Source organism: Sylvia atricapilla, chromosome 4 (assembly GCF_009819655.1).
Source record: "Sylvia atricapilla isolate bSylAtr1 chromosome 4, bSylAtr1.pri, whole genome shotgun sequence".
NCBI lineage: Eukaryota > Metazoa > Chordata > Aves > Passeriformes > Sylviidae > Sylvia > Sylvia atricapilla.
Genome location: NC_089143.1, coordinates 8759371 through 8776002, shown reverse-complemented (window position 1 = coordinate 8776002; position 16632 = coordinate 8759371). Strand labels below are relative to the sequence as shown.

The window sequence follows — 16632 nt, the reverse complement described above, 5'->3', positions numbered from 1 at the left end:
ATGAGCTTTGACTGGTGGGGAAGTCATGTGTTATGATGAAAGAAATGTGCTCATCTTTGATTCAGGTGCTGAAGTTCTTCATTTTTCCCGCAGGTGTAATGAACGTAAACAGTTGTGACTTTGTAGATCTTGTAAAAAACTCTTCCTCTTTGCCTTTTTTAGCAAATCAAACTGGTTTCACATAAACTTCTGTAATTACTGTTATTTGGTTTATTGCAGAATCACAGAATCACAGAGTATTATGAGTTGAAAGGGACTGATAAGGATTATCAGTCTGACTCCTGGCCCTGTGCAGGACACTCCAAAGGCCACACGTTGTGCCTGAGAGCATTGTCCAAATGCTTCTTGACATCCCTTCCCTTCCCTTCCCTTCCCTTCCCTTCCCTTCCCTTCCCTTCCCTTCCCTTCCCTTCCCTTCCCTTCCCTTCCCTTCCCTTCCCTTCCCTTCCCTTCCCTTCCCTTCCCTTCCCTTCCCTTCCCTTCCCTTCCCTTCCCTTCCCTTCCCTTCCCTTCCCTTCCCTTCCCTTCCCTTCCCTTCCCTTCCCTTCCCTTCCCTTCCCTTCCCTTCCCTTCCCTTCCCTTCCCTTCCTTCCCTTCCCTTCCCTTCCCTTCCCTTCCCTTCCCTTCCCTTCCCTTCCCTTCCCTTCCCTTCCCTTCCCTTCCCTCATTTTAATCAATGAATATAATTTCTCCCTTTCTTGCTATCTTCCTTGGTGCTAAAAAGTACACAATGTCTTTTTTAATATTTAATTAACGAGATCACTTTACAGGTTTTAGTTTAAGGGTAACCATAGCACAAATGCATCCATTATTAAGTGCAGAACGGAGGTGCCTTCCCGGGAGCCCTCCCTGGTTTAATATGAGAACCCCCGTCGGCAGAAAACAGCGCCGATATTGTTGTTAAGTGTGACGGACTGGCAAAGGCGATGGGCACCACGCTGGAACAATGCAAACTGCTGATATCAGTGGAAGAGGCGACGTTCAAAGGCGAGGGCAAGGCGGACAGCGAGAGGCTGCTGAGGAAGGTTCGGTTCCGTGTGGCATCCTCGCACAGCGGGCGGGTGCTGAAGGAGGTGTACGCCGATGGCGAGGCCACGGACTCGCTGGACTCCGAGTGTGCCAGCAGCTCCGAGACCGACCACGCCAGCCGGCTCAGCGAGCTGGACGGCCAGCACAACGGGCACACGGGGTCGGAGGGGGATGAGAATGACAACGAGCAGGATGACCTGCTCATTTTAGTCAGAGCCACTAAAGAGAAGGGGTTTGGTACGAAGCGAGTCAACATCCTCAGCAAAAACGGCACAGTCAGGGGAGTCAAGCATAAAGTCAGCGCTGGTCAAGCCCTTTTTGACAATTTGGCGAAAGTGTTTCAGGTGGGTGATGCAGATCTGCTGGCTGTAAGCTGTCTCTCTGTCCCTTTTAACTCCCCACACTATTATTCCCTTTTTTCAAACTACTCTCATATAGGATTTCTCAATATTCTGTCTCACTACCATTGCACAAGAGTGGCTCATTGGTCCTTCTAGTATAAAACAGCTCCACACTCCATATTGACTCTGAACTTTGCTTTTCAAAATTGACCTAACGTTTGCTCAGTAGAAATATGTATGTTGTGCTTCCCACATCTGGATTAGGAAAGAAATGTAACAGAAGATTTAACTGGGGCTTTGCTGGTGATCGGTACAGGTCTCCTGGGATGTGTCATGTTTCCACTCCTATTATATTAATTCTAATGAGTTTACAATGTTATCTACTGTCTCCCACATGTAAATATGTATACTTGCAAATTGCATTCTGTTTAATCTGCAAAGTAGATCAAACTAGGTGCAGGGTGACAGCAATGACGGTTTTCCCACATGAAAATTTCAGGGCAATGAAATCCTAGCCGGAGCTCTCTTTTATTTATATTTGTTTTCTATCTATTTTGTAAAAGGACCAGAATATCTGTATTTGAAACAGTATATGCCACACTAATGCCTCAGTCAGAGAAACATAGGCCTTCATAAAAATCAAGATAAAAGTTCTAAAATATTTATCTCATATATATAATTTATCTGTATATGCTACTCAAGCCTTTCAATCATTAATATTCACACAGACAGCAACAAGTGTGCAACCAGACTCCTTCTGAAGTTCTTAGAATCCAGAATTATGCTTTTCAGTTGAATTATCATGTGATGGTTTCAGGGCATTATTTTAAAACTTTTATGCAGTTTTAAATCATGGGGAAATTGATATTAACAACGACTCTTTTTGCATTTTGAAATTAATTTGAAACGAGGTAATTTCATATTACACTAATAAATGGCAATAGATTAACATTCTCTTGCTTCTGGATATGAATTTATCTTCTATGTGGTACCTAAATAAGCAATCTTTTTGTCAATATGAATGTTCTTCTAGAAGTTGAAGTTTCAGAGAATAATTTCCTGTTCATTTTTCTTCTTTGCATCACATCACATAGCACTCAAGTAGTTTGCTTTCTTTCAAGCTACACATGGAAGAGTTTGTCCTTAATTCCTTATTCTGATAAAATTTGTAACAAACTTGCTTTTTTAAGTGGATTTGAATTAGTAGTTATTAACTGAGGCATGGTTGGGTTCTTCTCCAGTTCTGCTGTTTTGTGCCATTTTGCACAATTTCACCCCACTAGCCTCAGTTCCTTCTCAAAGCTGTCTTCTGCTTACATCAGTAACACTAAGTTAAGACATTCTATTCAGCTAAATAAATAGACCCATTTGAAGACATATGCACCTTAATTAGTGTCCCTGCCTTATTGCTTTTTCTATCCCTAGTTTTAGGTTGGAACTTCTTCAGGAAAGGCCCATGGACTGAAATCAATGTACTTTGATTGCAAGGCTTCTTGTATTCCTAGCAGAGTTAATGGTAGGACTAGTGCTATTTCCATGAGGTGCTTTGCTAGAAGAAAGGAGGCATATCCATCTTCTAACTTCAGAAAATTACGCATATCCAAGTCTACCACAGAATTCCTTAATTAAAACCTGTAAAATAATGACTGGTTTGAAAGATGATAAAGATTTTTTTATTGACAGTATTTTACTGTGGAAGAAAGGGGAAAAATTAAATTGTCAGATGAAAACAAACCAAATAATTTTTCATACTGCATGTAATTACGATGAAGAACTCTCTGCTACAGGCATTGCAAAGTCCAAAAGAAAAGGCAAGTTTTCAAATATATGTGGAACTGAGAAGCTTCTTTCTAGGCAGATCTAGATGAGTGATTTCCAGAAAAAAATGTATATTCTTACATTAAGCACCTACTGGATCAAAGACATATATTCAACAATACTGAGAATATAATGTTTTGAGGTTTCAACACAAATGCCCATTTCCCCAGAGATTAAGTTCTAAGTCTTGTGGAAAAGAATGTTGGTTTGCATATGTTTTAGATGATACTCTGAGCCAATTTTGTGTGCCACATGGTGAGTACAGAGGAGAGCAAAACCCAAAGGTTAGCTTTGAGATGGATTTCAAACCGCTCGATCCTAATGAGAAATATGATTGAAACCCATCCAACTACAAATGAAATAATGGCCTTTAGAATGAGATTAGAGGATGATCTCTAGTTTTCTGTAAGCATGTTGCAGACAATTAAATGAGCTGTAACACCAGTTAGAGAACAACAAGAGTTCTTCTTTCAAAGATTTAGTAAGATAAGAAATTGTCTTTGTTGTCAGGTACAATAGAAAATCTCTTGATCTGGGCATTTTTCTAAGTTACCCCTTTGATTATGTGAGGTCATTTCCAGTTACAGGTTTCTCTTAGATAAGCAGCAGCAAATGTGTAACAACAGTTAAGGGGAGAATGTCCCTCGCCGAGGAGAGTCCATCTCTGCCCCTTTGATGATTCAGCAACAGGAACTCATATGAGATGAATTCATTGTATATTTCTCAGCATTAGTGTCAAGTCAGTATTTTTAATCTGAGAGTATGCCCATGAGCTCTTGACAATCCTGGATTCTAAGCACTGATAAACTCTTGTATGAGTTCATGAGTGCTCAAATGCTTCTTATTTAGTATTTATTATATCACTTCCTAACTAAAATGTGTATGTAAGAAGCCAAATACTGAGTGTGTGTGAGTGTCCTGTGACCCTAAAACTAGGATGTGGGTTTTCTTCTGCAATATCAGCATTCTGATCCTTCAGACTAAATCTGCAAACTCTAATATACTATTTCCCCAAATCCTTAGAGGCTCCCTGTGATAGAGGAGAGATCCTTTAAAGCAAATCACTTTGTTCAGATATTCTACGGATAAGCAGGGATTCATTATAACTGGGCTTCATTATGTTGTGCAGTCAAGACCTTTGATTTTGTCTGTTCAAATACCTGAGAGCTGCTCCTAAATGCCCTTGTGTATTTTAATGTTCTATGGAAACACTGGGATTTGTGAATACTTTTTTTTTCACACTTTCTTACTACAGTCTTTCTACAGAATTGGTTCAGACACTTTCTTCCCACAACAAACTTATTTGAAAAAAAAATCACACTTTCTGGATCTTTTTTTCAGTTTGAAGAGAGTGATGTAATGCAGGAAGTATTTCTAGATGAAAAGATCTTTTTGGTTGTTGCTGCTATATGATACAAGCCTGGTCTGAGAATGTATATCTAGTGGATGTGTGTCCCCTGCTACATCATCCCACAGTCACACACTCAGTGCTTCCCTCAATCCTTGACCTCTCCTTTCCACTGTTCCTTGGGAAGCTGAATCCTTCACATTGCTCTGTCTGAGGACTGGCTGTCCCCAGATGAGAGCTGCTCCAACGCTGTGACACTGAAAGGTCTCCCTTTAGATCATCCCTGCACACCCTGGTGAAGCTGCTGCCAGGTGAGTGGGAGCAGCTGTGGCAGCTGTGGCCAACCCAGCCATGGGGGTGGGATGTGGGACAGAGCAGGACACATCCACTAGATACACATATATAGGGTGGCCTCAGATTCAGGGCACAACAATCTGGAGGAAGAAAGGTGGGGAAGAGAGCAGCTCTATTGATGCTTCAGGACAGCATGGTTCCCATGGCAACCCCTTCAGCCTTTTCCTCCTTGGGGTGGATGCCACAAGGAGCCTGTTGACATAGCAACCACATCCTGGCAGGGTGAGGGAGCCGTGGGAGGGGTGGTGATGGATGTTGATGTAACAACCACTCTGGGTGGGGAAGGTGGGAGGGAGGTCACTGGTGGTCATCTATGGAAGGCAGGGACAGTCACATGTGCCACCCCGCCTCCACTAGCACCTAACCTGGGCCTGGGGGGAGCCTCTCACAGTGCTGGAAATACAGGCATCAGACAGCTGGGAACAGTTTATTTCTGAGAAATGCACAGTACTGAAAATCCTGAAAAGCAGGAGGGAGCTGGAGCTCCCAGTCTCACTGCTCATGCAGCTCCTTAGTATAAATTTTATCTTACTGAAACTAAAGCTGACAGCGTTGGCAGCTCTGAAGCTAGAGACATGACTTGCCAATTGTGTCAAAAGCATAAGCCCTTTCTCCGCATATCTGAAGTCACTGTGGTTTTGTTTCAGTATACTACCAGAAATTTTGTATTCTAATATTATAATAACGTTTAAATGCCAATGGATATGAATATTTCCTGTAACTTTCTGTAAAAAGTAGTAGAGAAACAATTATTTTTTTCCTGGAAATATAATTCTCTTCACAACTAATTTTTATTATTAAGCTATTCCTATGGCTGTGGCCGAGTCACACAGAGCAAAAATCCTTGGGTTGTCTAATATATTACTAGGTAGTACAATGATCTTTTTATGCCAAACTGGGTTTCTATCCCAGTGTGTAATATAATAGAGCTCAGCCAAAGGTTTTGCATGGGTCTCTTCTCATTTTCCATGTTTCAGAATGAGTATTTTTCCTCCATTGCCATACTTGCACACTCCACTGGCCTTCCAGCCTCCTCTGAAAGGTCAGGTTCTGCTAAATTAGCCACAGAACTCATTTTCAGGCAGGGCTTCTGACGCCTATTGCGAAAGGGCAGGGCTGGTTAACAAACCTGGTGCATGCCTTTCTGAGCATTTCATCAGAGAGGACACGGGTGAAGTGTCAGGCAGAACACAGTCTCTACAATGTTTCCAAGCACAGGTTCTCAGGTGGAGCTCACATTTAAGTTTGTGAAGTACAAGTCATTATTCAGCCTGATGAAGAATGAGCTTATTAACGTTTAGAGAGAAACGTGGGGAAGAATCACGTGGAAATCTGTTAAGAGGAGAGCTTTTGGGGTGGTTAAGAGCACTTTCATCTTTCTTTACTCGTAGGTGACCTGGAAAAGTGAATGCACAGCAGGACATGCAGAGCTTACAAACTGATAGGGCAAGCTAGTACCAAAAACAAAGTAAAGTGAAATACAGAAGCAAAACCAACCATCTTCCAAAGAAGGCAGAAGCTGCAAAGTGATGTTAAGGGAAGGTTCTTTTGTAGCAGGACAAACAAAGGTTTTTAGAGTGGGTGGCACACCACATACCACTGCAGCCTCTGGTGCATATATTACTACAATCCCCAAAAATCTGGGGAGAGGAGAAAGAGAGGTTTGCACTTTCACTGGAGAAGTCTTGATAAGCCTTGAAGACTTGATAAAGAGAAGTCTCCTTCTCACTGATCAGCTGATGATCAGTGCTGACATTCCAGAAATCATTGGACTATTTGAATTCAGAATCTTCTTCTAGGACTGGACAAAGATTGTAAAGACTCGCTTGAACTTTGCCTTCATATTCTCTTTCATACACACACAGCTCTGATTCCTAAATGGACTTAGTTTACAGAAGAAAACAACAGACTGGATTGCTTCTATAGAGCATTTGATACAGTAATGTCCCTTATATGGATAGAGATAAATACCAGTGAGCTGCAGGTACCTGAGTTACAAATGTACAGTGTATTTTCCTAGTGTTAGCAAGACTGGAAAACTAATTTTTCAGTGTTGCACTGAAATCTACTGGAGAATGGGAAAAATTGCAATGACAGGGAGGATCAAGTGATTATGAAAAGCAGGTTTTTGCTTGTTACGGAAAATTCAGAGTTAGAAAGACAACTAGATCACCACTGGAATGGGCACAGCATTGCTTCACCTTCAGAGGGTGTACCTTCAGAAGGGCTTTGATCTGTGACCACAGTGCACGGGACAGTGATATAGATGTTGCTATTGATCCTTTCATAGTTATTAGAAGTGGTTTCCGGAGTGGATATCTGCACAGACACACTGAATTTAAAAAGATGATCAGGTCTGTGAGTTTTTAACTGGAACCTGTATTTGGTCAGTTCTTATGATACTGGTTTTTTATTGTTCACATGAGGTCTCACAAGTCTATTACTAGATGATTCAGGACATTTTAGGATTTACTTCTGTTGGACTTGAAGTACATATTTGACATACACTTGATAGGATCAGTAAATAGATTTTTAACTATCTAAATCTCTGAAAGTAATACACAAGTTTCGAGTTAAAAAGACTCGGCTGCCTCATTTTCAAAATATACACATACATTTTATATTATATATATATACATACAAAATATTAAAATATTTGTGTTTATATTTATAAAAACCTGCTTTGTTACAAATTGTGTCTGCAGGAGGCAGTGGTGGGAGATGTACCTTGAAACAGACAGTCACAAGATAGTGAGAATAAGTTGTTGGAGCAGGAGTAGAACACAGAATTGCTGATTCTCAGCTTGCCCTACCAAATATTACTGTGTTCTTCAGCATCATGCTTGACTTCATTTTCCTCCCTCCCTTCTTCCTTCCTTTTTCTCTTAAGCACAATAGTGACCACATTGTTCCAGCATGGAGGTATCCTGGAAAAACTTGTTGCTTGTGACTTTGTTGTTAGGGAAAAGAGATAGAGAGGAGACTGAATCAGGTACTCAAGACATGAGAGCTTGCAAATAATGATGTTCTGCTGCCTTATTTCATCCTCTCTCTTTAAATCTAAAAATAGATTTGCTTTCTTTTGAAAAGAAGGAATGCAAACGCCTAATGGAAGAAAAGGCTCCCTGGTTGTACTAAGTGGGATTCCTGTCATATTGGCCTCAGGAAATTCTCTGAGCTGAAAATAGTCAAAAAAAGAAACAGCATTAGTAGGAAATGCCATATATGCTTTCCAGATTCTTAATTATCTGTCTGGTAGATGACCTGGAATACCAGATGAGCCCTAGGTCTGATCCTATGAACTGCTCTGGGACCTTTACATAATGTCCCTTTGTGGGACTGCTAAATAAGGTGCTCAGCCTCTGAATTAACATGGAAAATGCTTCGTCTTACTTCAAACTAACTTGAAAAAGGGTCATGTTACACAAACAGCCTATCAAAAATATTTTAGGATGCTAGCACAGAATTTCTTTTTTACTTATTCTAAGAGTAGAATTTTTTTCCTGAATTGGCCTCTTACAACAGATTAAAAAGATGAACTGATTAGTTTTAATCATTAATTAGTAGCAATAATGCTTGTCTTTTGCAATCTGTGAAACTCAACTTGGTAACTCAGCAGGAAGATAAGGAGAAAATGTGTTTTGAAGTGTTCTTATAACTAGGACTATCAAAAAAATTTGGGCTCTTCACTTTTCTTTGATATGGTACAACAGGCTTTCTGATAGTTCATCGACCCTGAATCTTTGCATGCCTTCAACACAGCAAATACAACTTTTGTAGAACACATAAAGATCAAATAAATTACCTATGTTCTTAATTTCTAGCATCATACTTGGTCATTGACCCGTAATTTTGTGTACAAATAAATTACTCTGCAACCAAATATTTCAGGGTTCTCACTGGACTTAAATGTCTTAGGTTAAGTATGTTTTTCTGAAAACTTTACAAATATGGACTCAAATATTTGGCTACATTGGGCCAATTTGTCACCAGAGTGCACAGCTATGCAATTGCAGACATTTGGTAATAAGGAAGATGAAAACCAACTCCTTTATTAAACCTTAGAAAAAAAATCTAATGAGTGCATTAAAATCCCATTATTTAGTTTACAGATCTCAAAACTGTTTCACTTCTGAACTAGGATTTGAAAATACATTAAGCTAGAAAATAAAACTGTATATGTGCCACAGGTATTGTGTTGCTAGACTGCTCCAGTCTGCCAACAGCTTACTGTGATATTTTTCTATTAGGGTTGGCCTTTATTACATACTGCACCAAAACCAGGTACATAATTATCAGCTTGATAGAAAGAAATGGTCAAAAAGACTTTTTTTTCATGGGTAGAACTTTAACCTGTAACTGCAATGTTTGGTGGCGTCATAATTTTGTGGCTGAAATATAATAAAACATTCTTTAGAATGGGATTTGCAGCCAGAGGGAAAAGAGTATGGCTTTCATGCATGAAAACTTTTCTGATTGCTGCAACATCCACTGCAAAGTAGTATAAAACATGAAAATCAAACCTCAATGAATTTTTCCAAAGCTTGTAAGAGGAATAATAGATAGGACAGCATCCCCAGCCTGTTGATTATGAAAAAAGCTGCAAAGTTACAGCTCCCCATCCAAACAGGCAATCCTGTGGTTTTGCTTGATGCAGTAGTTATACTGTGGAGAAACTGCCACAGCATGACTCCTTATAGCCTCCATCATAGAAAGCAACAGGAATGGTCACAGATGAGCAGCTGGAGTCACTGAGGCAGAGACTCATTTCACTCATGGCAAGAAAGAAGACAGAAAAACCATTATTCATTCCTAGTATGAATTGTGGAAAGCATTTTAACAACCTTAGTGCCATTTTGCTTTGGAACTTTATCTAGAGGCGTCATCCATCAATGTCAGATGAGCATGTCTTCTGTACTGCAGTAAAACCACACAGAGGCCCATTCTTTCTCCATTTCTCAAAAAGAAATATAAAAAGCCTTACTGTCCAATATTTGCACATGTTTATAACATTGAAAAATCAGCCAATGCAGGTACAAAGGCAAAGAACAGTTTCTTTGAGGAATTCACCCTTGCTTCGAATACAACTGATTGCTAGTTATCTAGCAAGCTTTAAATCTATTAGGAATTATAAGGAGTCATCCATTGTTAGTCAAGAAAAACTTTTTTCTCCTTGAAAATTCTGTAAGACAGAAGGAACTCAGTCCCTAAAGAACTTACAGCTTTTTAAAGAAAACACAATATTTTCCTGGCCAGCCACTCATGTCTTTCTATTTATTTACTACATCTAAATGCAAAGCACTCTCCCTCCTAGCCCTACAGGCACCTATGAAATATTTCATTGTTCAAGTGGAGAATGCCCTAAGAGGCAGACTGATGGACAGAGTGAAAAATGAGAGCTTTAAGAATTATGTCTTCTTTCCACCTGTCCTGATCTGCACCTTGAGAACTTCTCTTTCCAGGTGTTGGCTGATGAGGTCTCTGGTGAGACCCACCTGCAGCTCTGCATCCAACTTGGGGATTCTCAACACAAGAGGGAAATAAACCTGTTGGAGCAAGTGCAAGGGAGAGCCACCAAGTTCATCAGACTCTTATGAGGAAAGGCTGAAAAATATGGTTTGTTCAGCCCAGGAAAGAGAAGGCTTTGGAATGATCGAATTGTGGGCTTCCTGTACCTGAAGATGGGGCAAGACTCTTTACAAGAGCATGTAGTGACAGACAAGGGAGGGATAGAGTTCTTCAAATTCAAAGAGAGTAGGTTCAGATTGCATATTAGGAAAAAAACTTTTTACTGTGGGGGTAGTGAGGCATTAGAACACCTGCCCAGGGAAATTGTGGATGCCCATCCCCTGGAAGTGTTCTAGGCCAGGTTGGATGAGTCTCTGACTAACCTGGTCTGGTTGAAAGTATCCTGCCAATGCATTCTATGATTCTATGATGCTTTCAATCAGATTCACTCACATGCAGTGGGTAAATCTGTTCTTTCAAATCCCACGGTGATTAAAAAATATAGGCCCCTACTCAGACCCTTCATGTTCAAACTTAAACTGTCATAAGGATTAAAAAAGTTCCATTTCTAAAGGACTTGTTCAGGAAATAGATTCTTTTCATCTAATTGGAAAAAAGCTTGCATTGGCAGCTGTTGTTATATCTGCTGAGTGGTCAAGCCTTTTGCAAACCTGTCTGCTTTGATGCCTTAATTTTAGCTTTCATATTTTTAGATTCTAGACTGCTTTAGTGTGGGACTGAACTTCATATAAAGTGTTAGCAAGTTTTCTTCACAAGGTAATCAGACAAAACAATCCTTTTCTGACTGAGAACCAAGGATACCATGGCAGCTTCAGCCCCAAGAAGTATAAACAACAGTGAACTGACGAGAGCAGTCTGAGGATGTGACTTCATAACCTGAAGCTGTAATTGGACAATTGACCCCAGTATGTAAATAGACTAAAACTTATAGAAGTGTGAACACTCATGACTGGTCATTTGTCTTGTGCCCATCTTGTGTCTGTCTTGGGTGTAGCCCTGGCCAGGCTCTTGTACTGCCCAAGGTGTGTCCTTAAAGGTCTTTTCATAAATATCTACTCTAGTCGTTTAACTCTGTCTAGCCTCTGACCTATTCCATGTCAGTCTTTGTAGGCATCAGCTGTGAGGATGATACTCTTTTGCATCATCATGTGGAAGATCGTGGGGTGGAAGGACAATTTTAGTGGCCAATATTTACAGCTGAATGCAGATAACTATAGGTGATTTTTTTTTTTTTTTTTTCCCAGCTGCTCCTGACTAGGACCAGTCTTGAATCATGTAGTTCCTTCAGTCAGGTGGTTTCATCATCAGCTACTCCAGCAGTTCTCTTTTGAAAACACAATGGATAGGGGCAAGGGGTTTCAAAATAGGAGAGTGGTCTAGTGAAATTTCTGACCTGTTTTTTTATGCTGTCTCAATTCTCATTTTGGAAGAAGGTTATCCAGCAGGCAGAAATACAATCAAGTATGGAGTTTCAGCGCTGTTTGAAGACATGAAATGAGAATAAATGTTATTGATTTTTCTTGCTACACAGTATTAAATGATATCTAGGCAAAGAAGCCTTTAAATGTTATTTCAAAAGAAAGGCAAACAGATGATTTAATAATCTCGGCTTCTTCATTTGGAGTCTTGTTCTTTGAACAGAACACATTTAACTCTATGACATGATATAGATTCTAGCCCACCGTAACAACATTATTATATGAAAAGTATGATTTTATGAACATTTTATTTTAAAAGTACACATCTCTGAGCAAAATCCTGAATCAAACTAGAAGGTAAAGCTGCTTACACTGGCCTTGGTAAAAGATTAGTCCAGGTGCAGATGTGATATATACAGAATAACAAACTTGGTAGCTCTTCTGGCCAATAGGTTGAGGAGCCGGTATAAAGCATACAACCTGCTGTATTCTGATTTTCAGACATTATACCTATATGGTTAAAAATCAAGAAAAAACAAAAGCTTACACCTTTCACCTAGAGTCAACCAGAAATGAAGTCTATAATACTGCTTCATGAAGTTGTCTTGTATTTTGTTCACAAAGAACTGGTGGTTGAGTCATCTGTCCCCTTTCCTACATCAAGGCCAGCAGCCGCATTACAGGCTATTCTAGGGCACAGCTGGTTTATGTATGCTGTCTAGGAGTTCTATCTGCATAAAAATCTCGAGCTCTCTGCCTTTTTAGAAAATATATTGCTTAAAAAAGAAGTGAAGCACTTTAAGTGTGCAATGTAGATGGATCTTTAATATTAAAAAAATGGATATTGAGGATATAAGTAATAATTAGCTACTCAGTGTTTGAAGATGAAGGTACCAAATTTCTAGGTATTATTAAGTAATGAGGTAGCTGAGAGCGTGGTTCCAATTAGGTTAAGTAGTATAGTAGGGAAACAAGGTCCTTCATCACTCAGTGCTAATGCAGGACAAAGTAGTGCTATAGCTATGAGACACTCCTCACTTCCAAGTGTTGAGTGAGAGGGCTCTCTGAGAGCTGATTGAATCAGCACTTTGGTGCACTAATCACACCATTACTTTGATCTCTGCCTCATTCAAAGACCTGTGCAGAATTCACTACCAGTTGCAGAGTGCTTTGTGACCCAAGATGAGATAATGTTCCATGTCCACCTGACAAATGGTTGTCCTTTTCCTCAGCTTTAATGTAGTGCAAATGACAACTCCAACCTTTACCGAGTAGCCTGTTTTTATCTCCACCTACATAAGTAACATTTTCAGCTAGACTTCAAGTTGTATGAGCTGTCAGGAAAGAAAAATACATAATACATAATATGGCAGGGGTTTGGAAGAGAAAAAATGAGGGAGAGTGGTGGTTTCCCAGATTTGTTCACCATGCCCTGGGAGTTTCAGGATTTTAGTGCATCTCATTTCAGCTTCTATTTGTAGGAATACAGTAAAAGATAACTTGTGACAGAAAGTTTGTTATCTGCTGAGCATGAAAACTCCAGGATGTATCCCAAATCAAAACAAGAATTTGCTTAACCCTGTCCTCTCATTTTATTGCTTAGGAAGGTAAATTGTGAAGAATTATAGCAATTTTTAAATTTTCTCTGCGTTGATTGCAGTTAGAGAATGACACTTTATTTCATTTAGGCTGTTACCTCCTTCAGTTATTTTTTGAGTGAACAGTTTTATTAGATATGACAGAGTGGCCCTAGGCTGTAAATAGTCCATGAAAGTCTGAAACATTTTTCAAGGAAAATGCAATATATTTTTGACTGAGCTAAATGGGACTGATTAGGGCTTTCCTGAATACCAGTTTTTAATTGCTGATTCTCTCTAGCACTAGGAAGATCACCAGCTGCAACACTGCTGCAAATATAAAGAAGTAATGGACTATTGTGTTGTTTCCCACGATGTTCTGCTATATGAATATTACCCACACAATATTACCACACAAAGCATAGCTGACAAAGAAGGAAGAGCCATGTAATATCATGAGCAGGATCTCACCAGCTAACTGTTTTATTCTCCAGTCAGAAATGTGATGAATGGCATTTGTAAGAAGCTCAACAGACTAGAATACAGTTTCCATAGACCTCCAATGCCTATTAATTAACCAAACTAACTGACATTTGGGAACTATAAAGGGAACCACTGCATGCATTAACTGCACCTGGCAATGTTTAAACATAAAATGAGTCAGAGATCTCTGTGTGTATGTGTTACTACTATGTCATTAGTAGCATTTATCAGTCTCTACAGCAGTCTAAGGACACCAAGTGAACATTTTAGAAAGAATGACTAAGGAATTAGTGAAAGAGGGGAGCAAAGAGAAAGAGGGAAGGGATAGAAATATTCTTTTTTCTAAACTTCATCTGCCTGCCAGAAAACACTATACTGAGTATTCCAAAGCTGCTGCCAAGTTAAAAATAAATGAGCCAGAGCAGACATTGTAATTTTCATGACAGCCATTTGCTGCTGATCACACAAGTCTATTTCTCTGCAGTATGAAATGTTCTATGGAGTGAAGCAGCAGTGCTTACAGACAGATGGGGTCAGGGTTCACAAACCAGAGCCATGAAGTTTGTTAACTTTCCCACATGATCTGAGATATCAAACACTTTCATCTTTGTCTCTCTATCCTCAGAAAGTCCTGTTCTAGTTGATTTCTGACTAAAGCCATCTTTATTTGCAGACTTACAGAATATTCTCCAAGAGGACATCAGGGTCCTCAATGATTGTCCCCAAATAGACAACGTAGGATCAAATACCTAGAAGAGTGTGATAAATAACAAGCAAAATGAAAACTGCTCATGACAAGAGTAAACAGAAGTTGAGCTCCACAACTGCTGTTTCAGGCAAATGTATTGTATACCTTTTTTAAAAAATTCTGGGTGTCATCATAGGAAATGGTACATAAGCAAACAGCAGAATTACCAAAGTCAGACTATGCAGTAGTATTGAACATGCCCTCCCAAGAGAAGTAAACATAATTGAAAAATCTTACTCATATTATTAGAGAGAAATCCCCAAAGTAACTTAAAATGTCAACTGGAAATAGGAAAAAAACTATCCACAAAAATAACTAGTCATTCATTCAAATACTTCCTACATACATCTGAAAATAAGCAAGTCTAGAGGTGTTTAAAAGCTCTTTTTGGGTAAGTGACCAAAGATTAAGGACTAAACAGAAAAATTTCAAGTGCACCGACGTGGTCCCTCCTTTTATTTCCAACATCTCTTGTTTTAAATAGAACCAGAAAACAGAAAGACCAAGAAGAAAAAAAAAATTGAACAGTGTTTTTAAACTTGAGTAGAAGTTCCATTTTATCAAAGTTCAATTTTCATTTCACTCAGTCTATTTATTCCTGTTGCTAGTGATAAAAGTTAGAAGTGAAAGAAACACTGATCAGCAGTTGAATAGTAATAATTTTCATACTCCTACCTATAACTGTTATCACCAAGTGGTAAGTCATAACTGTTAAGCAGTAGGAAATTAAATGATGTAATCTAGGACAAATCTTCTAAGAATGGAGACTTATTCTCACATTTCTGGGGACTGTAATTTTATTAGAATTGTGTAATTAATACTAACATTCTTCTCATGACCCATCTGGGATCCATTGTTTCAGTTCTCCTTTCGTCCACACAATTTACAGGCACAGCTTCAGGCAGGCAGATGCTATGCAGCTCAAGCCATACATTTTTAATTTACTGATAGAAGCATTTCCTTAGGTGACATGCTGTAGACTTTTTTCCCCTCTTTTACATTAATTAGTTTACAAGGTGCACTGAAATAACAGTGACTTTCTAATTTGCCTGTCCTCTAACTATGTGTTGTCTGTAAGTAGACACAGAATGCATAGGAAGATAAAATGTGAATGATTCCTACTTTCACAATTAGTTTGACTTCCCATTTTCCAGTCATTTTTAAATGCTTGTATCTTACTCATGTCTGAGGCAATTGCATAAATTGTTATGCTGCTGTTCTGTGAGCAAAGTGTTCTGTAAACTGTCTCTGGATAAACAGCTGAAAATAGTCAAAGTAGAAAATCAGCTCTTTCCTTGTCCCTTGTCATTGATGTAAAACAGTCATAAACCCTGGGATAATTTTAAAGCTGAGTCCCCTTAGTTTCACATAGATCAGACTTATTACTGTAGTCAAAATGAGTCTAATATATAAAGAAAATTCAAGCCAAAATTTAGTCCTAAGTTAACATATCTCCAAATGCCCACAGGATTCATGCAACAACATAACATTTGTGTAGACATCACAACTGTTTGCAGTCTTGTCACAACATCAGCCATATCTGCCAGAAATAATATTCTTCTTGAGGGAACTTGAGAGGGAACTTTCAGTTTGACCACTGATACACAATGCTTCATAGCAGGTTTCTTTGGATTGGGTGTGAATCTTATTCCAAATTATTTACACATAATCAAATACCTGGCGACTTCTGTAAATTTTGTATCTGATGATTTTAAAAGGAATTCAACTTACATCAAGCAGTACAGGAGATGAGATATAAAATGATGATGAGTGGATATTGGGATCTAATGGATAAAACACTGTAGGTTGTTGTTGGTGGAAGCAAAGGTCCTCTGGTCTGGTCTCCTCTCCATTTTTCTGTAAACATACTTGAAAAGATAAAGCTAATCAAGAGCCAGAATAAGTGGAAAACAAGGTCATGGCAAACGATGCTGGCTGGGTTGTACATACTGAGTTAAAGTAATTTAGCGTTCAGAAAATCTCCAGT

At 39.1% G+C, this 16632-nt stretch overlaps 1 protein-coding gene across 1 annotated transcript in view; it reads left to right on the top strand.

The window, feature by feature from the left end:
- Positions 1–926: 926 nt before the first annotated feature.
- The window catches only part of GRXCR1 (glutaredoxin and cysteine rich domain containing 1), a 37583-nt gene continuing 21877 nt past the window's right edge, over positions 927–16632 (top strand). The window contains exon 1 of the mRNA XM_066316783.1: positions 927–1373. Coding sequence (XP_066172880.1) covers positions 927–1373 — 447 coding nt within the window. The remainder of the gene's footprint in view (positions 1374–16632) is intronic.